At 41.7% G+C, this 23,273-nt stretch overlaps 3 protein-coding genes across 3 annotated transcripts; 2 read left to right on the top strand and 1 right to left on the bottom strand.

The window, feature by feature from the left end:
- The first annotated feature begins 1,543 nt into the window (after window positions 1-1,543).
- On the top strand, window positions 1,544-4,169 carry bnip1b (BCL2 interacting protein 1b). The gene is made up of 6 exons (XM_030101739.1): window positions 1,544-1,627; window positions 2,452-2,544; window positions 2,654-2,745; window positions 3,062-3,169; window positions 3,741-3,859; window positions 3,973-4,169. Exons 1-6 carry the CDS (start codon window positions 1,544-1,546, stop codon window positions 4,167-4,169), a joined length of 693 nt encoding a protein of 230 aa, XP_029957599.1.
- Window positions 4,170-5,441: 1,272 nt separating this feature from the next.
- On the bottom strand, window positions 5,442-15,442 carry LOC115395693 (uncharacterized). The gene is made up of 7 exons (XM_030101326.1): window positions 15,172-15,442; window positions 14,955-15,079; window positions 14,215-14,427; window positions 8,972-9,213; window positions 7,990-8,132; window positions 6,772-6,983; window positions 5,442-6,613 (listed from the first exon to the last, which is right to left on the bottom strand). The coding sequence occupies exons 1-7, from the start codon at window positions 15,319-15,321 to the stop codon at window positions 6,304-6,306; spliced, it is 1,395 nt and encodes a 464-aa protein (XP_029957186.1). The 5' UTR covers window positions 15,322-15,442; the 3' UTR covers window positions 5,442-6,303.
- An 872-nt stretch (window positions 15,443-16,314) lies between these two features.
- htatsf1 (HIV-1 Tat specific factor 1) lies at window positions 16,315-21,406 on the top strand. The gene is made up of 10 exons (XM_030101754.1): window positions 16,315-16,504; window positions 17,236-17,394; window positions 17,489-17,723; window positions 18,658-18,705; window positions 18,856-19,010; window positions 19,150-19,313; window positions 19,405-19,501; window positions 19,586-19,675; window positions 19,744-19,881; window positions 20,083-21,406. The coding sequence occupies exons 2-10, from the start codon at window positions 17,236-17,238 to the stop codon at window positions 20,353-20,355; spliced, it is 1,359 nt and encodes a 452-aa protein (XP_029957614.1). The 5' UTR covers window positions 16,315-16,504; the 3' UTR covers window positions 20,356-21,406.
- The last annotated feature ends 1,867 nt before the right edge of the window (window positions 21,407-23,273 follow it).

The raw sequence follows: 23,273 nt of genomic DNA on the forward strand, positions 1-23,273 counted from the left end.
CTCTTTAGCAACAACGTCTATATTTGTAGTTCACATATATGCCTGTTCAAATACAATATCTTGACAGTTGTTATATTTATGTTGTGTAATAAATGTTGTGCTGGGTTTATTCTTTTGTTTTGACTAACTTTTTGTTTCATGTTGTGTTTTTTTTTTCTCTGTTTTGGAGGCACAGTGGGTGGCTTTATGCACAGGCATGGAAATGTAAAAGTCGTTTCTTTTTTTTGTTTTGTTTTTTGGTTTGTACTGTAACAGCTTGTTCTGTTTCAGAGCTTCTGACAGTTTTTGTCTCTGGCTGCACGACATCCTGCAGACACCTGCCCTGAATCTCTGTTGTGTTATTGTGCCTCTCTTTGTTTTCTTTCTTTCTTTCTTTCTTATTTTTTTAAGTCATTCTTTCTCTGTTGTATCAGCCAGGAGTTGGTACGACAGCTTTGCTTGTAACCACGTTAGTCTGATTATGTTTATTGATTTTAATATCAAAATAATAAAAACCATTAGCACCCCAGCTTGACTCTTGTGTTTTGCTTGATTGGATTGAATGGCTGCACATCTTGGATCACACAAAGTTTTTATTTTTTTATGCTTAACAATTTAAATAAGAACAATAACTTTTAGTAATATTGCACCACTGTTGTTCAAAATAGAATGCAGGAGTAAACTTAAGATGTTTAGGTAATTATGTATTGTATTTTTTTTTAAATGAATTTGTTGAACATATAAACTCATTTTGAACACAATCACACTTATCCAAGGGAAGTTGGAGAGAGTCATTAAAAGCCTCTTTCTAGAATGTTCCTGTTATTCAACATAAAAAGTGGTGAGACAGTTTCCAGGTTTTATGCTGCACTTGCTATTATGAAATCTTTCACCAGTCAACAAATCATGTCAGCAGGTTTATATATAACAGCTGAAACTTTTTCATATTGATTGGCATTCTCTCAGGTATCACTGTTTTATTTTCACTATCATTTATTTTTTTATCACTATCATGTCTGATAGTTTTGTTGATTTTAGCTTTTGCTTTTCCATGTGAAGTTTTTTTTTAATGTGTGAAAAAGTATTTAATCTTCAATAACAATTTGCTAATATCTATGAAACAAGGTTTCCAGTCAGTGGAATTTTAAAACAGGAACGTTTTCACCAATCTTGTCTACTTTTATCAGCTCAACACTCCTGTGTTGTGTTGGTTTTATAAGCAGTACTCTGGAATGTGAAGGCTGTTTAATAACTACAAAACAGCTTGTCCAGTGTTTATATATATATATATATATATATATATATATATATATATATATATATATATATATATATATATATATATATATATATATATATATATATATATATATATATATATATAATATATTTTTTGATCCAGTAGAAAAGTTTCATTAATCTCATCCAAAGATATGGATATTTTATGAATAATTTATTTGAGTGTTTTACTTTGTTGGAATGCCCCTCTTTGAAGCGGAAACTTTTTTGCTTCGCTTTTTTCCTCTTTCTTTTGGAACCTCCTGCTGGCCGTACCAAAACAACAATGGCGTCGTCTGCGGACGTTCATGTCCGAATCTGCGGTCAGGAAATCATCAAATATGACCTGGAAATCAAAGCCCTCATACAGGTACGAGCAGCAAGCGTGTTATGCAGCTTTTTTTATGTCACAAATTGACCATTTATGTTTCGTATCGATGTGAAATAATATGCGCAATATTAAAGTTGAGTAAAGTGAAGCCAATGCTATTAGCAGCCGGCTAGACAGAGCGGTCTCATCATTATTTATTAATGTTGGATAGTTATATTTACTGCAGTAGAAGCATAGTAATGCTATTCAGGGATATTTTTATCACATGCTTAAATGTGAAGTTGCTCTCTGTTCAGAAGTGGTTCAGTGGAGGAAATGTTGATTACTAACGAGAACGAGGTCTGTTAAAAGTTGTCACGGTTTGATCAGTCATGGGAGAAAGTTAAAGCGTAGGGGTCACATTTACCACATTTACCACAACTTTTGATCTGATAGCAATTACTATGAGGATATGCATGGAAGTTGTTCCTCCTTTTATGCACAATCGTGTCCATTTATACTACCAGTCGAAGGCTATTAAATACATCCATGCCTAATGTGTGGTTAAGGCAGCCTTGGGAAAGATAAAATACTACATGAATTACACTGGATAACAGCGCCACTGTTTTATTTCACCTCGCAGCGCTTGCAGACAAGGGATTGCTTTCCTTCTTAGCATTTTGTTAAATAGAAACCGAATTGCCTCAAAAATTCTCAATATTTGATAATGATGTATGTGACGACACTACTGTGATTTGTCAGTAAAAATCAAGAAATCCATGAAATTATATTGCAATGTTAGTGTAAAGTGAGCTTTGTTTCATGAATACTACATACCATATCTTATTATTATTTGTGTGTGTGTTTCATCCTTTCATCTTCAGGACATCCGGGATTGTCCTGGACCACAGTCTGCTCTCATGGAGCTTAACTCTCAGGTCAAACTGAAGTTCCAGCAGCTGAGGATGAGAATACAGGTCGGAATTCAGCCTCTTGTGCATTTTCTGGTTTGCACTAAGTACTTTAACTAATTGCCTCGACTTGAAAAGTATCTCGTGATTTTTTTCTCCTGTTGCTTGTTGTCAGGATCTGGAGCAGATGGCCCAGGAACAAGACAGTGAGTTGGACAGACTGGCCATCCAGGCAGAGACGGAGAGCCAGCGACAACAAATGTTGAGGTGTCTGAACACAGAGACGTGAAAAAATAAAACTCTTGTAGCACAAATCATTTAAGTGTAGGCCTTTAGGATGCTGATGTTGTCTAGAATCTGTATGTAATCTGTTGTTGACTGTTGCATCTGTTTTTTAAGATGTATTCCTCTCAGCAGATGTATTCATCAGAATCTTGCGAAGCAGTTTTTGACCATGTTTTGACAGAGATATGGAGTTAGCACAGAAACCCAACAATATTCAGCAGCTGAGATGAACAAAACTAAAAGTGAGGTTTCATTTCTCAAAGTTGGCGTCTGTTTTGTTTTTTTCTGCCTCTTCCAGCAACCAGACAGCTTGGAGGAAAGCAAATCTGGCCTGTAAGCTGGCCATCGACAACATGGAGAAGGACGAGCTGCTGCTTCGTGTAGAAAACCACAGCTTCAAACAGAAGTTAGTACCTGTCAGCTGCTGAAAATGCCTCAGATCAAAATGAATCTGCCTTTAAAGTCAATAGCTGGAATCAGAATGTTAACACAGTAATGTAGCTTTGATCTGGTGTCAAACAACCTAACTTTTTTTTTACTTACTGTGGATACATTTCTTTTCTCTTGGTTTCTGAAACCTCAAATGCCACAGAAATAGCCAGTATATTGCTTGATACTCAAGAAAACTTCAAACAGCCACAATTCACAGATGAGTTACAGCAGTTTTTTCAATAGTTCTTTAATTTGCTTTAGACAATTTCTTTCAAATAAACCAAACTTTGAAACTTAAAATTAAAAGTGTACGTAGTGTTTGTGAGTTCAAATTCGACTTTATGACTCAAAGGAATTCTGAATGTTCGGCTGATCTTCAGACACTTTACTAAAGCCTCCGCTGTTATTTTCAACCTTGAGTTCCTCTCTGTTTATTATTGCTTTTTATTTGAGTGATTTTAAGATGCCATTCTGGATCTGGTAAAGAGTGATCAGTCGCCGCTTAAGTTCAACAGCTCAAATGTTCTGCTTTGGTTTTGTCTCAGGAAGGCAACTAAAGAAAGTTTAGTGGAAACCAGCAGCAACATCACAGAGAGTCTGATGTCCATCAGCAGGATGATGGCTGAGCAGGTGAAGCAGAGTGAGGACACCATCAGCACTCTGGGTAAAAATAGACACTCTCACTACTTAAAATCTCATGTTTGTCTATTTTTGCTTGTAATGAAGTTGCAGTTGTATGTGACCCATGTTTTTTTTTTCTTCATTTCCATTCTTCAGCCACGTCCTCCAGGACAGTGCAGGAAACCAACGAGGAGTTTAAAAGCATGACGGGAACCATCCACCTGGGCAGGAAGCTGATCCTGAAGTACAACCGCAGGGAGCTAACAGACAAGCTGCTCATCTTCCTCGCGCTGGCGCTCTTCCTCGCCACGGTCCTCTACATACTGAAGAAACGCCTCTTCCCCTTCATTTAGCAAACCGCTTCCGGCTGCATATCCTCAAAGGGGCTCATGAGACGTTCAGGATGTAGAAGCAGCACTAAAACTGGAATTGTTGCACATAGAGGAGTCCGGTTTAAGCATTTCTCCTTGTGTATTCACAAAGGGCTTTGTAGTTTAATAACAGGGACTCTAGGAGGACTCCTTTTGGAATCTCATCCTCATCTCTGTGGCTTTTCAGTGAACGTGTTCTCAGTCTGAACACTTGTCCCGATTACAACCCCACCTATCTGTCATGGAGGGAATTTCCCTGGTGAAGAGTGAACGATGCTCAGGCGGCTGGGTTGTTGATTGTAGAAAAGCACTTTGATGCATACTGGGGCCTTCAAGGGGAAGTTTGAGTTATTTGAAGTGTGAGATACTGAAACAGTGAGTTTCTCACGTGCAGCAGGAAGCGGTCCTCTTGTTTAACTCCGAGATCCAGCAACCAACCATGCTGAGCCCCCTCAGTGAAGACCCATTTTAAAACAGATCAAATGTGAACGCTTCACTCAGGAGACATTCAAGTACTTGCCACATGGTTATTTCTCAGTCTGTACGCAGTCCAGGGACAGAAGCAGCAGCATCTCATTCTGAGTTATCTTGGATTACTGCCACCCAGTGCACACAAGTGGCATTTCTCCTGTCTTGCGTTGTGTAAACAAAATGTCATTCACCCATTAGGCAGTACTTCCACCTGCCAGATATTTCCTCATTACACTCATCGGAGCCAGTATTAGTTCCTGCATAGTTCTGAGCTGCTGCAGCTCGTCGGTCCGATCGAACCACGTGGATCTAGTTTTACTCCCTCTGTGCCTTGTTCCTGATTCATGGCTTTCCTTTCTTTGGAACAATTGTGATAACTGCTGACTACTGCAGACTGGAAACACACCATAGAGGTAGATTATATTCTATCTAACTCTCAAATCCTATACTTGGCATTTTTCATTATTACTGGTACATGAAGTCTGAGAATAACCCACGAACTGCTGCCATGTTGAAAAGATGGTCATAATGTTACAACTTCATGAAATGACTCTCCTGGTGAGGAGAGCAGTGAAAACACTCAAATTATGAAGTACAATGAATAATTTGTGTGGGTCTCTATTTTGGGTGGTTCAGTCACATTTCGTGGTGGAGTCTCCTGCTTGTCCAACCTGAGGGTGTAAACTGTCTGGAATACTTAAAACGGATTTCAGAACCGACCAGAGTCAAGGCCACACAGTATGCAATAATTTCATTTAGTTTACATTTTGTAAATTTACAATCTCAGTGTGTGTGTGTGTGTGAGAGAGAGAGCGAGAGAGAGAGAGAGAGAGAGAATACAAACCACTGCTGTAAAGAAGCTGGTACAGTTACCATGTGCCTTTCTCCTCTCCACTCAGATATACGGAGTACTGAAGAGTGTTTGTCCTCTGTGAATCAGACTGTGTGAAGGTCAGGTTGTATGAATGTAACTGAATGTTTTATATGTCTTATTACTGCGAGCGTGCGACTCTTGACCACATCGCCACTTTCAACACTGTGAATTTGTGAGAACTGCTTTATTATTCCAGAACTAACATAGTTAACAGACTTTCCTCTGTCCGCTGACGTCGTTGCGGTTAAATTCTGTTAAAGTTGCTATAGAAGAGCCATTTAAATAAAAACTTACAAAATCTTTGAACCTGGTTCTGCGTGAAATGTCGAGTTCAAGTAGAAGAACACTGAAGCAAACACATTTCTACAACAAGACTAAAAGAGTGCTTCTCCTCCCACTGACTGCCTACAACATAGCACCTGATTACATGTCAATAATACGGCGCACAACACAACAATCATCATAAATACAAAAACAGACTTAAATAGGTAGAATCCTGACTTGGAGCCATCAGCTGCACTTGAGCTATAAATTCCCTGTCGTGGTGACTTGAGTGAGTCCCTGTTTTGGCTGAAGGATGGAGCCGCTGCGGTTTGCTGTGATGCTGAAGTGAGGTAGATATTTGGTTTTGGTACAAAGAAAATGTTTTAGGAAAAAAAACCCCCGACAGATTAAATAAGTTATGCTGCACTGAATACTACTGCTGTTACTTTCACTCGTTCTATATAGCTTGTACGTTGGTGTTAATGATCTTTGCGAACCCTGTCTGTCTTATGAAGTGGTGGCGTTCGATTCCTCCGACTCGGGGAGGCTGGGCTCGGTCACGTTCTCCATCTGCAGAGGCTCGCTGGCGTCCTTGGCCGGGAGTCTCTGCGCCGTGACGGTCCCTGCCTCCGTGGTTGGAGGCGAGGTGGAGGTGGCGTGCTGCGCAGCTCCCGACTGGCCCATGGGGCAGATCCCCGCAAAGCTGCCGCACAGCGCCCCCCAGTGCTGCTCGCACTGCCCCTGCAGCCGCCGGCCGACCCATGCCCTGACCTCGTCCCCGCACTTCAGCAGGAAGTTCATCAGCTCCACGTAAGGCCTGAAAGGATGAGAGGCTGTAAGTAAAACCACTGGTGCATTCAGATGAAGCAACCCTCTCTTCCATAATTCCTGAACACAGCCTGCATGACACAGAATCAAAGAAATCACCAGACACGTGAAGATTTCTCGCGTTCAGTGTGTGTCTCTATATATCACCCTGAAGGGAACATCAGGTGGAACTGGACCAGGCTCCCCATGGTGTCCATGTGGTCCTGCAGGGCCAGGCAGAGCTGGTGTTTGGAGTAGCACTCCCTCTGGAGCGAGAACACCATCTCCTTCACCGCCGAGCAGCGGCGGCTCACGCAGCTGAAGCGCTGCCGCAGTCCCAGCGCCATGCAGCGCAGCGCGTCCTTCACAAAGGACTTTCCCTGTGAGGAAGAGGAGCAGCATGAAACGCGTGGCTCTGCTAATATGGCGGAGATGCAGGCGGTTTATCAGCAGGTCAGTCATCCGGGAAGCAGAATTTCAACAGCAAGTACTGAAGCCTAGAATAGTTCACTGACAAATCACATCATCTTCTATTTTGACATCCCGAATTTTTCTGCAGTTATCTCTACAGTAAATCGCTGTCTGGTTCTTGCTCCTTAAATATCACTGTCAAACAGTTATTCTGCAACCCTGCACCTCCAAATCACCACCTCATCCCTCAGCCTCGTGGAGGGAGCCCCTCCAACTTTCCCATTAGCCATCCGCCGCGCTGCTCCAACAGCAGCATCCAGGCCTGGAAGGCTCAGGGGGGCAATTCATTTTCCCATGCGAGTTTCTGGAACTTTAGTATACAGTAACTCAGTTTGTGACTGCGATAGTCCTGTGATGGACTGGTGATCCGTCCAGTATGCTTCACGACTTCATCCATTGTTAACCTGGATGGGCTCCAGTTCGCTGGGACCCTGCATGGGACATAATGATGTAACTGACTGATCGCTGGATGCTATTTCAAATAAATGAATCAGCCTTTGTATATCTGCCGTGTCCCTTCTTGAACCCGGTCCACTGTAACCGCTCATATCGGAGGCACACTTGCGGACTTGCATCATTTTCTCATGCATTTCTATTCTAGTAAAGTGGACAAGCTGTTCCTTCTCTCATTTCAGTTCCCCTCTCAGATTGTTTTGTAACTGGTGTGGCCGTGCATAACTTTTCCTCCGCTCCGTATACAAGAAACATTCCTCACAAATGACTGCAATGACTGATGGGATTAAATGAAATAAAAACATGGATCCAGACATGTCTTCTCCCACCCTGCCCTCGTTTGCAGGCTGAACTCAATATCGTGGCCTCAGCTAATCCAAACGTGTCTGAAAGCAATCAAGTCACTTTACAAAATGCTTCTGAGTGTCTGTTATGGAGTCAAGCTACGGCGCTGGTCCTCACCTGTGAGTCGTAGCGTCCAGCGTTGTGCAGCAGAGTCAGGCATATGTGGTGCAGGCCCTGGATGTCACAGGAGTTGTTGTTGAAGCACTGAAACATGCCACAGCCGACATCTCCAGAGCTCACCAGGCAGCTCTGAATCTCCGCTGAGGGACAGAAGCAGAGAGGAGGGTGACCACACTGAAATCAGGAACTTTCCGTTAGATTCTGAAGTTATACACTGCATCACAACACAACTCAGTTAAGACTTCCCTGTCTTGTAATTTGTTAAAAAGTAAGTTCAAAGTCTGATTCAAAATGTAAAACCTTTACTTCAAAGGTCAAATAACTTAAGCATTTTATATAAAATCGTCTCTTTTGTATCTGTGAATAGTTATCAGGTGTCTGCTTAATCCCAAACCGGTCTGCAGCACCATTTTGACACTATTATTACAGGGGGAGGCCCGAGAGGCGCACTCCAGGGCTGCTGTTATGTCCAGTTCTGGAAGACTAATAATCTATGTCCAGATTATCTGTCACTTCAACTGATGAATCCAAAGATGCGGAAATAAACTGTGCCTTCACGACTATTTATATTATCTTACAGGAAAAAAAAAAATAACTACCGCTTTTTTGGCACGCGTGAGGAACGTGCCGCTCTCTTAACGGGGACTCCTCGTCTCAAACATACATAGAGCAGGTACACAACGTTTCATCTTGTGAGTTAAAATCTGTTTTCTTCTCTTGAATCGCTCCAGTGAATCAAACCGAAGCAAGAGTTCGTGCATCTTACCTTGGTTTTAAAATGAGGGCGCGTGACACAAAGCGCGGCAGCTCTAAATAACTAGTAATATTTAATCTCTTGCTGCATAATTATCCACTGAAACATTCAAGTGCAACACGCGCTCGTGGGGCATTCGGATTCAAGAGGACGCGTGTACTTCCATTAAGCGCGTAACACCCCCAGAAAAGGACGCGCACGTGTTAAAAAAGATGCATAGCTCACCTGTGCTCTGCAGGGAGAGGCGCCTCTTGACCCGGCCGGCTTGTTTCTCCTGCACATCGTGCGGCTCCGCGGCCAGCACCTGCTGGCACAGCAGCAGGGGAACCAGCGCCAGGAGCGCGCACGAGCTCAGCTGCATTCCGGAGGTCAGTGCTACTTCTTCTCTGCCCCGTTTGTTTGTTGAAGAGATCACACGGGACCGGCGTGTACGCGCTCTGACGGAGTTTCCAACACACACTGTGGAGCTGCCACGCGAGGGCTGCACTTTATACCGCCGCAGGAGAGCCGCGCGCTCGCGCCGCCAGGAGGACAGAGAGTTTGCGCGTCTCGGCCAATCACGGCGTGGCTCCGTGAGCGCGCGGCGCACGTGGAGCCGAAAGTTTACCGTGGATGATACGCATAGGAGGCACTGTAGCGGCAGAAACTATGAATAAACTGACGATGAGAGAATGGTGGGAGGGCAGGAGGAGAAAACGGGGTCACACTCGGAGAGAGAGAGAGAGAGAGAGAGAGAGAGAGAGAGAGAGAGAGAGAGAGAGAGAGAGAGAGAGAGAGAGAGTCAGTCCTGATAAGATCTTCTTGTTCCTCCGCGGGGCTACGTGAAGGTCAGCCACTCAAGACATCCACAGCCAATTAAGCGAGCAGCCAGTCGAGCCCGGGTCTGAGGGAGAGCAGCTGCTCCGCTGGCAGGGAGGAGACGTGCAGCGACGGGCCGGGCTGAAGGACGGAGCGGAGGACGTGATGAGGACCACGATTTCCAAACTGTTATTGAAGCCCACATTCCTTACCCCCCCACCCCCCCTCTCTCTCCATCATGTTTGTCTTCCATGGCTTCTTTACGGATCTGTTGTACTCTGATGCAACATTTCTGCAACATTCCCGGATGAGATCCTTTAATTGTAAATGCATTTTAGTGGTTAATAGGTGGAAGAGGTGTAGATTATCAATTACAAATAATAGCACCGTTGTTTAAACATGCTGAAGTAAAAGTAGAAAGCAGCTTCCCAGATCAACAAACATGGAGCATTTGTCAAAAATAAAGTAATTGGTCACAAAAATGTAGTTAAAAAAGTCTGGATATTTTGAGTTATACTTTTCAAAATAAAAGTGTGTCACATTGTCTGAGTCAGAGATGTCAAACTCATTTGTTTCAGAGGTCAGAAAAAGTCCAGTTTGGGCTCGACTGAGCCAGATGGACTGAATCATATATGAATTACAATAGCTCCCAATGTCTTCCATTCCATCAGTGAAATTAAAAAAAAAAAAACGTTCCAAACATGCATTCGGAGTTTCTTGTTGGCTTCTCTAAATTGATCTGCATATGTGCATGTGTGTGTGTGTGTTTGAATGTGTGGGTCCATGTGTGTGCTTGTGCTGACCTGTCCATGATGTATGTTTCTTCCAGGTTTCCAGCACCTTGAATTGATGCTTCATCGGCTAAAGCAGCAACAAAAACGGCTGTATATACCTGACTGCATTCATCCGCATGTTGAGTCATTTCATGGTTAATACGTTTCAGTGAGTACAGTAAAAGCTGATTGGTGTGTTCTGCAGCGAACCTGTCATAATATGTCCTCAATCACCTCCCGAATATATTTTGGGTCATACTGACCTACGTCAAGGTTTAAATATTATAGGCGAAATCATTTCAAAAACTTCTGGAGGATAAAGCTTCTGCTGGGATTATCTGGTGAAATAAACTTGGAAATGGAAAATGAGCTATTTAACATGTCTATAAATGTCTCTGGGTGGTTATAACGTACACTCGCTGCCAGGTCAGTGCGACCTGGCAGCGAGAAAGGATGCTATAAAGGGTAAAAATATCACAGTTTGATTGAAACTGATTTGTTTTGAAGAATTTGAAATTGAACATTGCTGCTGAAGCTTTAGCCTTGAGGAAACCACGATATGAGAAGTGGAAAATTTGATTCCACTACAGTTTGATGGAAAAGGAATTCAAGTGTAACAAATATCTTAAGGGGGGGAAAAGTTTTTAAACTGCTCTGTGGTACTCAGATATGCTGTCACTTCACAGTTAGGTGATTGTAACTGGAAGGTTCGTAAATAATCATTCCAGTTCAGACTGTGGAGAGCGACCAACAAACAAACACGGCAATCACAAGAACCACATACTCAGCGCCGGTTAAACAGATGACTGGGACAAATCCGAACCAAATAGATTCACTTTTCAAGCCTTTATTTCAACCCAGGTTATGAAGGCTGAGTTCACCCTGAACCGATCGCCATTACATCTCAGGGCAGACAGGGAGACAGTTCCACAATTACATTGCCATGGTTTGGACTCAGGAATGAAACTGGAATACCCCTAAAATACACAAACAAGCACAAGAACACACAAGTTCAATAGAGAAAGACCCTGAGCTGGATCCAAACCAGGAACACCGTCACTGTGAGGTGACAGAAATGTGACTGTAGCGAGTTTCAGCAGGAGCTCCTCAGTGAAGATCGTCTTCATGTGAAAAAGTCTTATATAGCCTCAGGTGATTATATATTATACATTAAGAACAGTTTTAAAGCTGTATGTCATGTATTTTGGAAATTGGGCCTTTCAAAACAAAAAGGCTGCAAACACATGAACTCAGCACGTCCCAACCGGTGTCAGTTTTCAACACTTTTCAGATGCTGTGTATCATTCCCGATCTGAGGTGAATTTTCCCTTTTTTTTTCCCCTTCATCATATGTTCAGTTTTTTTTTCAGCCAAGTTGTTGTTGGTGTGTGTTTTGCCGCAGAAATGTCCATGACCTCTGACCCCTGACATCAACAAAGGCACAAACCGTCACGTCGGTGATTCAGTGTGAGCCAAACAAACAGCTCCTGCCTCTCAGTCTGTTGCATCCTTGGATTTATATACTCTGCTGTATATGTGGCTTAAAATGTATGTGGGTGTGTGTGTGTGTGTGTGTGTGTGTGTGTGTGTGTGTGTGTGTGTGTGTGTGTACTGCAGTGGGAGGTCAAGGTAGAAGGACAGGGTGTGTTTATGTGTGTGTGTTCATGCGGGGGCCCAGCTGGGGAAGACGTACTCTCACAGGGGTGAGTGTTTGGACGTTGTAAAACATTTTTTCCCTCCCTTTTTTTTTTTTTTTTGCAATCTTTCCCGCTCGTTCATTCCTGCCGAGCTTCAAAACAACAACCCACAAGTTCCCTCACACAACCTTTGATGACCACCCACACAACGACCCTTCACCCCAACACTACACACACACACACACACACACACACACAGAGCCCTAAAACAGTACACTAATGCACAGACATCACTGTGCAAACAGGACCTCCTACTCTCTGTCTTCTCACATGATCACCTCGTAAACATTTTACCTCTCAGCTTGCGCACACTCACATGTACGGTTCGGTGGAAAAATGGATGCCTACCGTAAAAATAGGACATGAAGACGTACTGTAAAGCGCTGTTCACTTTGCACAGCGTGGTGCAGAACTCATCTTGATTTAGGACCACACACTGGTGGTTTAAATGTAACACAAAGCAAGTGAAAATCACATTTTCACACCCACATCTGGAGACATTTCCTTTTAATGGGTTCAAGCTTTATTATTTTTTGTGTCATTTTCTTGCTCAAGATGAGATCAGCACAGATCTGATCAGATCAACAGATCAACACAATCTGTCTGCTCACGATTTTCTAAGCTATATTGTTTTCTAATATGAAAAGTTTCAGTAAAATTGATGTCTTTATAAAGATTGAAGGGTCAATCCAAGCCATATAAACACTAACAAAACCTTTTACTCGCTAATATTAAAAAATGTAAAATGCTTATTTCTTTTTTTATTTTTCAGCCGACATTTTGCATTGGCTGGATGACCACTGGATCCCTCACACACACACACTGAAAAGAAAGGGATGTCCAGACACTCGCTGACATATTTGTGTTGACATGCAGATTGCTCCTCTTCCAAAACAAGAGGTTAAATCAATAAAGTTACGCAAGCCGAGGCTGAGGCTCCTCCATAAACTCATTCCTCCGCTGCACCACAACTGGGAATCCCAGATATGAGAGCCGAGTAGGACGACGACTGTAGAGATACGGCTCAATATTTAGGAGGCATGTTGAAAGAACAAAAAATTCAAAGATCTTCTATACAATCACATCCCGATGATGACAACATATAACATTTCCTTAAAAAGTAGGCAGTTGGAATTTACTTTCTTCCTTCCTTTCAATAAATGATTTCACATCATGTGTTTTAAGTGCTAGGACTCTATTTGCAGCCGAAAGTCATCAGATCATCGATTTAGTTTATTCAACAGGTACGCTATGAATTGCAAACAGGTTTCCCAACTTCAGAGAAACAATTACACAAACAGTTGGTGGAACAAATAACTTATGAAAAAAAAACCTAGCGGCAAGAAATGGGCAGCTTAATTATTAAAGAAAGTATGAATTTTATTAGTCCGCATAAATTAAACACATTGACCAAAAAGAATCCAGACAGTTAACTCTTTGTAACTCCGTTCTGTGCTCAATAAAAATATTTGGCATCAACACTGCTCATAAGCATAAATCCTTAAAAACAAAAAAAAAAGAGAAGAGAAACTGAGTGTAGTGAACATACAGTAGTCATCATGGTGGCTTTAAAATTTTAAACAGATTATTCAGTTAGAGACAGCGTCACACATCGATAACATGAGCTTCTCTACACCATCAAAAAAAATTAAAGTAATATTGAAAACCTGATAGACTCCCTTGGAAAAAAGAGCAGAAACTCTCACAATCTTTTTTTAAAACATGTCTACAGCTTACAAAAAATCCAGTCACTCTAGAAGCAAAAAGTTTAGGATCATAACAGATCGACCAACAAACATTTACTAACATGCGCATCAGCGACTGAATGAAGCTCTTCAGACGCACACACACACCCTGTTGTGCGGTATTTGACTCTGCAATACAGAGACAGTTCACCGCATGGCCGCTGTGCATCCTCTCCACCGGTAGCCTCCTGCAGGTGAGACGCGCCATGAAACTCTCCTGAGTTTAGTCCATTACAATGAGGCAGCAGGAAACCAGCCTCACTTCTTCTTCTTCTTCTTCTTGATGCTGCCTGAACCTTTCCGAAGGTTACAGCAAAGCCAGCCACACAAAACTGTCTGTAGACCTCAAAGCAGCAGCAGGCGCACCTGAAGCGGCATGGAAAATTGAGATGAATGAACTGTATTTCTAAAATTCAGGCAACAATAAATGTAAGGTTTGCTCTCTGAACTGACCTCAGGGGGTTTTGGGTCCAGGAGCAGACGGGGCTTCATGTGGTTCTGCCTGTTCTGACGGAGCAGAGCTCAGGCTGGAGGCACTTTCCTCTTTTCTGTCCCCTGACAGGAAATCGTGGATGGCAGTTTCTATGTTTGGGCGGAAAGTGTGGTTCATCTTGGGATCCACGACCTGAGTTATGATTCTGTCTACACCGGACTCCAGCATGCCCGACCTGAAAGCACAAACACAAACAAGTGTTGCTCCACAGTTTTACAGTGGAAAAGGTGAGAGGGATTTCCATGATTTAAATCCACAGCAAAAATAACCAAGAAATGAATTGATTGAAGCCAGGATATGTATCATTTTTCACCATGTTGAGAAATCAGATCTGCTGGTGGAAACTTTCAGAAACCTTATGCTTTACATTTTGACCTCATTCAGATGCATTTTCTCAGTTTCCCTACGTCTCCTCATGAACCTCAACCTAAAGAACAACTGACACCTGGTGGCGAACAACAATTAAAGCAGCTGCTTCAGACTATGAAATGAAGTGGCCCTTTAGAAAATTCTATGTGCATTAAATGTGAACCTTTTCAGTGTGTTCTTTTAGTTTATTGCATTAAAACAAAGTGGAAATACTGCAGATGTCAGCAGTATAGATTAAAGTGCTATCATTACACTGGCTGTGGCAAAGCTGAGACCAAGTTAGATTGGCTTCGATGCTGTGTGTGCGGTGGGGATTTTAAAGGAGGAACTCACTGGACCACACTCTGCCTCAGTCCGTTCCTCATCTGGTTCTTGTTGATGGACGGGTTCCACTCCTGCGTGCTCAGGTGCGACGTGACGAAGTTGTCCACTTTCTGCCGCAGGTTCTGATAGGCAGGCTGGCGGCAACAACAACTCAGTCAACACTCACTGCAGCCACGATCATTCTGGGAAAGTGGGTCTTATCTTTGGGGGGATAGTTAAGATTTACCTTCGTGTCAACATCCGCCAAACAGTCCCGACGGAACTCATCGAAAAGCCCTCGGTTCTTTAAGTGCTCCACAATCATCGCGATAAGCTGCGGGTCTCCAGGGGGAAGGCCGCCCGGATTAACGCCGACATTACCGCTACCCTCCGCCATGCCAAGCACAATTCAGAATGTTTTATCACAGAGCCGTGGGTACTTTTCCTGTTAGCATCGAAAGCTAACACAACAGTGGATGTTCGACTCGTGACCCCGGATGTACTTCCTTCCTCTTCTTCTTCTTCTTCTTCTTCTTCTTTTCCTTTCCGGCAGGCTGTACACATATACATATATATGCTGCCCCCTTCTGTTCAAAGAATTACTCGCAGTACTTTATATTCTTGGGTAAAGGTTGGTGGAAAGAAGGAATCTTACAATAGCCTTTTTTATGCCTCGTGAATTTATTCTATAAGCAAAGATTGACTTAATTGAAAATACAGTAATTTTAAGCTTTGAAAGATCTTACTTCCTTCCTCTTCTTCTTCTTTGGGGTTAAAAGGCAGCTTGCGTTCCTACAGTTCGCACTACTGCCATCTTTTGGTCCTATTCACTTATTATTTTATTCGTCATTTCAATTCAAGCCCGTTGCTTTCAGGAAGCAAATCAATCTACCTAATCCTAATCTACCTTGTCCTCTACCTCTTCCCCATTTCAATATTCCCTTAACTCCTCGTTTTCTCACTCCCATACTTATAGCAGTTCACTCTGTTGGTTCAGGTTCTTGGCACAAAGTTTGTACATGATGCACTTCTTGCAAATCACAGGGGTGGAGAGATCTGAACTTTTGGTTTTTACGGTTGTAATTTGTACAATCACAGTCTTACAAGAAAAGAAGCAGAAACAAAACTATTGGATGAATGGATGGATGAATATTTCTAGCTCTAGGCTTATCAGCCTTGGTTTGTTTTTGAAATTACAATACATTTTTAAATTTTATATTTCAGGGTTATATATGGATATGCTTATATTTCTCACGATTATTAGTTTGTGGTCACGTGAATAAAATTTGGCTCATCAAAGCTAGATATTTACAAACAAAACAAGCGCACCCTTCAGAGTTGCGCCTGCGCATTGCGGCATGACCCCGGAAGTATTTCGTTCAATCGTCTATGGTCAGTGCAGACGTGCAGAGTGAGGGAAAAACAGCCGCTAAAACACGTTTAAAGATTTTGATTATTTAAGTCTTGAGAAAATAGGCAAAACACACTCACACCAGAGTGGAGCCGGGTCGGTGGTTGTGTGTGACTGAGGATCCGCTGTTAAAGTCTCATCAGCTGGAGTTTGTTTTTGACTTGGAAAGGTAACGTTAGCATGTCTGCTAACACCAACGTTCTCATTCTGAGAGCAGTGTGTTTTTAGTATTTTTATTTTAGTGTATTTTTCAGAAGTGGCGAACAAATTGTTAAGTTCATTACAGGGTTATTACAAGGATGGGAAAAATTATTCGTGTACACGTTCATTTTAACAACCAGTTTAGAGTTCCCTTTCATTTATTCACCAAGTGTTTTTAACACCAAACAAATATCCTTGTAGACTTGTCCTTGATTTACAAAACCAATAATGCATAAATTCCTTAAATTCCCATCAATTGTTTGACAGGTAACAAAGAATGAGGTTGAGGACCTGGAGGCTGCTAGTTGCTGCTGTCAGTCTGCTCCTTGTTGAGTCTGCTGGAGATAGAGCTGCAGAGTAAAAGAAAACTGTCCTGCTTGTCAAATAGTACACAGAAGTTTACTGAAGTGCATGGTGTAACTTCAGTGTTGCAGAATTTATTTTTTGTATGTGTTTGTAGCAGATACCTCTCATTAATATGGTGTCACTCCTTCAAACTTTTTTATATGAACCTATTTACTAGGTAATGTTGGCTTTTCACCTCCATCACTGATTCACTTGTGTAGTTGCTTGTGATTTGACACCAGGCACCAAAAAGACCTGAAATATATCAAAGAAATGGCAAAGCAGAAAGCATTTGACATCACTAATTAGCCTTCTAATTGATTTTCTGTGATTTGCTGCTTCATTTTGTTACAGATGAGCAGCGAATCAAACAAAGAGTTTATGGAACAGCTGCGGATGCAGGAGCTCTACAACCAGAGGACTGAAGATGGTTCTGACCCGTACACATACACTGATCCAGAGGATGGCACAGTCTACGACTGGGACCACGAGAAGAAGGCCTGGTTTCCGAAAGTATGACGTTTTTTGTATTTATGCCCCTCTAGTTTTCTTTTGTCTCCCATAGTTTAATACATTGTAACTCAGACTGTGGACCTTCTCTCTTTAGATAACAGAGGACTTCATGGCAGCCTACCAGGCAAACTATGGCTTCACTCAGGAAGGAGAACCAGATGCAAACAGCACGGCCCCGAGCAGCACCGACTCCACTGCTCCCACGGCAGACAGCCAGAAACCACAAAAGGAGAAATCGGCAGCTCCCGCCCCAAAACCAAACCCGGAGCAGCAGGAGGCGCCAGCCAAAGAAGCCAAGCAGAAAGGCGAGAAGAGGAAAGCGGAAGCAGGTAAACTGAGTCCCAAAATCAAAGAGGAACGGATAAGAGTGCAACTAACCCTCATATATGAATCTTAACAGCTTTAATGAATGAATCCTTCTGGAATATCCTCATTTTCTTCATTAATTGACCTCTAAATATAATCTGCTCGTCGTCATAGTCACAAGTATAGACTGTGCTTAGCTAAATAATACACAAACAAATATTTTTTTTTTCTGGATTGAACAAATCCATTAAAACCTGCACATTGCCGGCGGAGGAATTAAGGTTAATCTCTCCAGAAAAATGTAGTGGATTCAGGAGTTTGCAAACCTGGGGTCCAGTAAATGAAACAAGACTGGTTCGGGGGTGTAAAGCTTGTTTGACTTAGAAAAAACTCCAATCTTTTCACTGGTATTAATGAGGCGTCTGCTGATGTGAGTCATGTCTGTCACAGTGATGTCTCTGAAACCATACAGGCTCTATAATGTTGAAAAACATTACAGAGATATGGAGCTCACTTTACTTTATCCATCTATCCAGCTGCTTTGTCCAACTCAGGGTTGCATCACAGAGACACCAACGAAAACACACTCGCATATCACACCTAGGATTGAAATAGACTTGTCACTTCCCCTCAGACATGTTTTTTTTGTTATTACTGTGTGAGAGCTGTGGAGTACCAGGAGACAGCCTGTTCACACACTATAATGTTTCCTGTATATATTCAATAAAGGCCTGACATGACATGATTGATTGTGTCCTTCTATATTTGTGACCTAAATTGAATCTTACGGTCAATTAATTAAAAAAATAAAAAATCAAACAGGAATTCCAAAGGCTTCACATACTTTTTCTGGCCATAGTGAGTTTATTGATTATATATGAACAGCTTGCAATTCTTAAGTTTCCAATTTCAAACATCCATGCTAATTATTTTGGGGTTTTTTTCTCTCTTTTGCAGGATGGTTTGATGTTGACGACAATAAAAACACAAACGTCTACGTCTCTGGTCAGTATTGCCTGAATCTCCTTACCAAAGAGGCAGATGTTTTCTGAGTGGCATCCTTTTTTTTCATTCTTTATTTTTTTAAACACTTCCACATTTTGGTTTTCTAAACTGGGTCTTAGTTTTTCCCTCCCGTCTCTCGCTCCCTCTCAGGCCTGCCTCCCGACATCGGCACGGACGAGTTTGTTGAGTTGATGTCTAAGTGTGGCATTGTGATGCGGGACCCCATCACTGAGGAGTTCAAGGTCAAACTCTACAAGGACAAAGAGGGAAACCTAAAGGGAGACGGTCTTTGCTGCTATTTAAAGGTTAGGATTTCCTCACGGTCAGCTTGAAGCTCAAGTTTCCAAATCTATAAAGGAGATATTATGAACATATGAGTGGTAGACTTTGATCGTTGTGTTTGAGCCTTTTATGTGACTCTTGAGTGTTTGTGATTCTCTGCAGAAGGAGTCGGTGGCTTTAGCGATGCGTCTGATCGATGAGTCTGAGGTCAGAGGGTACAAACTCCACGTGGAAGCAGCACGCTTTGAGCTAAAAGGCCAATACGACGCCAGCAAGAAGAAGAAAAAAAGCAAAGATTATAAGAAGAAGATGCAGCAGCAACAGAAGTAAAACCTTTTTGACTGCTCATTCCCCATGTTAAAAAAAATAAACTCCACTTCCTGGCTGAATCTAACTACATCCATATTTTCTTAACAGACAGTTGGACTGGAGGCCGGAGAAGCAAGGAGACGCGAGGAAGAGGCATGAAAAAGTCGTCATCATCAGGAACATGTTTCACCCCAGTGACTTCGAGGTGCAGAGAGGAGAACACACACCTTTACACACACAACTTATTGTCAAGCCGTAACCATCTCTGTGTTGTTTTTTTTTTTTGCAGGAAGACCCCCTGGTGCTGAATGAGTATCGTGACGATCTGCGGACGGAGTGTGAGAAGTTCGGGGACGTGAAGAAAGTCATTCTCTTTGATGTGAGTAAATTAACACAGAGACCTTAGAAAACATTCACCTGTGGCTGATGGCTGTGTCTGTGCTGCAGAGACACCCCGACGGCGTGGCTTCAATCGCGTTTAAGGAGCCGGAGCAGGCCGACGCCTGCGTGGAGTCGTTTAACGGACGCTGGTTCGGAGGGCGGCAGCTGTCTGCTCTGCTCTGGGACGGAACCACAGACTACCAGGTGAGACGGGGGGATGTGTGTGGAAGTTACACAAGGTCTCATTGCTAGAAATAAAGAATAAAATTCAGTGGACAGAGAAGTTCAATTCTTGTTTCCTGTTATGCTTACTTTTTTTTTGAGACAGAGAGATATGAATTTTATGAAAACATCACTTCAGTAGTAATGTCTGACAAAATCTGCAACTTCCACATCAACCTATAGGTGGAGGAGACGACACGCGAGCGGGAGGAGCGGCTAAAAGGCTGGGCCACTTTCTTAGAGGGGAGCGACAAAAAGCAAGAGAGCGACAAAAAGCAAGAGAGCGACACAGACGCCACCAAACCGGCAGAGAGCAGCTCGTCCTCGGAGCACAGCCAGCCGTCCAGCACCACAGAGCAGCCCCCCGAAACACAGACCGCCTCATCACAGCAGCAGGAGCAGGAAGTGGACTCGACCGACAGCAGCCTCGCAGGAAGCGATGAGGAAGACTCTTAAATCTCCTGCCGGGACTTTCCCGTCTGCACTGCATCTACGGAGAAGATTCAAAAAAGGACTAATTTGGACATATCAAGCTGTTTTGTAATTTAGAAGAATAAAATAAGGATTTTGTTTACCCCATGCTCATCATTTTGGTCACTATTGTATGTTTAATACACATAATCCTCAAATCAACAAATTACCACTTGTAGTTTGTAGTCAGTGTATTTTTTTTCCTTATTGTGCTTATAACCTTGAACCTAAAATAATAGACAAAGAAAATGAACAAAATTGTGTGGTTTCAGTGTGCACTAGATTTCCTCTTTAATCATGAAAAAGTAGTGCCATCTAAAAAATCAGCTAAATGAAAAAAAAAGAGGATAGATTATTGTAAATATAAAGATACCAATCCAAACTGTTATTTCATAACATTTAGCTACAGGATACTTTAGCCATTAGTAGAAATTATTTAAATAAAGGTATTTCCTTTAGATGAAAACATGGTTTTGCTGTTTGTTTTTTTACCTTAAAAGTAGAGGGTGAACTGGCATTGTAGTATTGAGAAAGAATAATTATTTGGACATAACATGAATGATTTCCACGGTCAACTTTGAGCTGACTAAAACAAAACAAGTAAAGAAATGGCTCACAAAAAAGGAGAGCTCGGGGGAATCCAGGATGCTGAATTGTTAATAGTTTCTTGAGATTTTGGTGTATTTATGTAGAAATACCAATTTCAAGTTGGGAGCATTTATATAACAGCTGAAATGTCAGTTCCTAGTTAATCTGTCGAGAAATGAAGATCATCACCAAGCTAAATTAATATAATTATGTGAGTTCAACATTGTTTATGCAGTTTTACTTATTTCACTTTTTGTCAGTTTGTCATCAGTTATCTTGATTTATTTATTAGTTATCTTTGATTTAGTTTGTTTAAGATTGAGCTCTTCCATCAGAAAATCCTGAAATCTCTCTTGGGATGTTTATATCATTATTATTTTTTTTTTTTCCAAGCACGAAATTTCACCTAAACCTAAGTGCAATTCACGTTACGCTAAACCACATTATCAAAACATGATTATGCATTCTCGTAGTCAATAAGTTCTGTCTTTGAAGAGAAAATTGCGGTTTTATTATTAAATTTGATTATGAAACAGATGGCCATGTGTTTTCAAGTATTTGTTGAATGTCTGCAAATGTCCTGGTAAATTATCATTTCATATTTCAAAGCTTTTAAACGGGCCATTAGATCATTTAAATCAAAACGCCAATTTCCTATATTAGAAATAAATATCTACATTTAGCCTGAATTGTTTTCAATTTTATCCAGGAACAAGGCATGCTGGGAAATTCACATTTATTTCTGGAGAGAACGCGCAGAGAGCAGCATTTATATACAGTGAATGGCAGACCGAGAGAGACTATCGAAAACGAAATTTCCTCCCAACATAAGGTGTAGTGTCTTACACTCGTTTTGAGAAAGGCTGTATGATGGACCAAAAGGTGAGTACCGGTTTCTTTGATAATGGGGGTTGTTAGCGGAATTTAATTAATCTGTAAGATGTATACATTCACTCAAAACACCTGTGAGTCTTTGTGCCTTAAGGAGTCGTTATCTGCTCTCGGGGTTGCATTGCTCCCTCCGTTTGAACTGATTGATTTTCGCCTGTTTACTGAAACTGTCTCTTGGGTTAAGTTTTATTCAATTCGGTGGAAAAGACCATCATCGCCACCACCTAGTGGACAAAGGGTGTTACTGCATTCCAGTCTATTTAAGAAACTAAACACTGTTAAACTCTAATCAAAGACTGAAGAGTAGAGCCAAGAGCATGCTAATAAATCGATAAACAAACCCAAATAATGAAAACTCTTGGTTATTTCTTTCAATGACATATCAGGCGGCTTTACAGACTGGAGATTCTGTCAAGTTGCTCACTTTCAAAATGAAAAAAATTCCACTCTTTTCCACTAGATCAGTCACACCTGATTGCAACGAGAGCTAATTACTGGGCTTCTTTACGAGCAGCTAAGTAATTAGCTCTCATTGCAATCAGGTGTGTTCCAACTGAGAGAGAGGTAAAACATGCAGGACCCTGGGCCTCGAGGACCAGGGTGAAGAAACCCTGCACTAGATGGCGCTGTCATCCTGCTGTTTCCTCTTTTTCTGATCAGGCCTTTTCTATCATTCAGTAGATTTCAGTTATGACACACTGGTATCAATCGGTATGAATCATTGTTGTTTTAAAAAGTTGTCCAACGTGATATTATTCTCTTTCTGCTGTTTGAAAGTTTTTGAGGCAAAAGCTGAAATCATGTCATGTCATTTATAATTTGTGGAAAATACAGTGCATGCTTTCAAATAGTCTCAAGTAACTTTACTCACTTGTATTTCCAAGCTTCTTTCGTCACACGTTAATTCACAAATTAAGACTTAGTATTGAGACAAAGTATTATTAGCAACCCAATTATTATGCTGTCATGGTTGAAATGGATTGTTTTCTATTTTCTTGCATAACTTTTTAATCCTGATCTGAATACCTTTTGAAGCACTACAGTGTCGACATTCCACACTAAGTGAACCCCGTTTTTGTGCAGACTGATTTATTTAATCTTCGCAATAATTAGTTTTGTTTACTTGAAACTATTTACTGGACAGATCTCCATATTTTCTTTTTCACTGAAGGCTTTCAGCACTTGATGCTCTGGACACATTTGTTTGTGTTTGCAGTTGCTGCAGTCTTAACCAGGTTTCTCTTGTAAATGAGATCTGGGATTCCAGAGGGACTAACCTGGATAAATGAAGCCTTAAAAACTCTCTGCAAAGCTTGTAATGTACAATTTGTGTGGAGAGTTCATGCAGGCCAGGAACACAATACGTGACTGTGAACACTGTGTTCTCTGTCTTCTATTAAACCGTGACTGCAGCGCAGTTTCAG

This window comes from Salarias fasciatus, chromosome 10, assembly GCF_902148845.1.
Source record: "Salarias fasciatus chromosome 10, fSalaFa1.1, whole genome shotgun sequence".
Lineage (NCBI taxonomy): Eukaryota > Metazoa > Chordata > Actinopteri > Blenniiformes > Blenniidae > Salarias > Salarias fasciatus.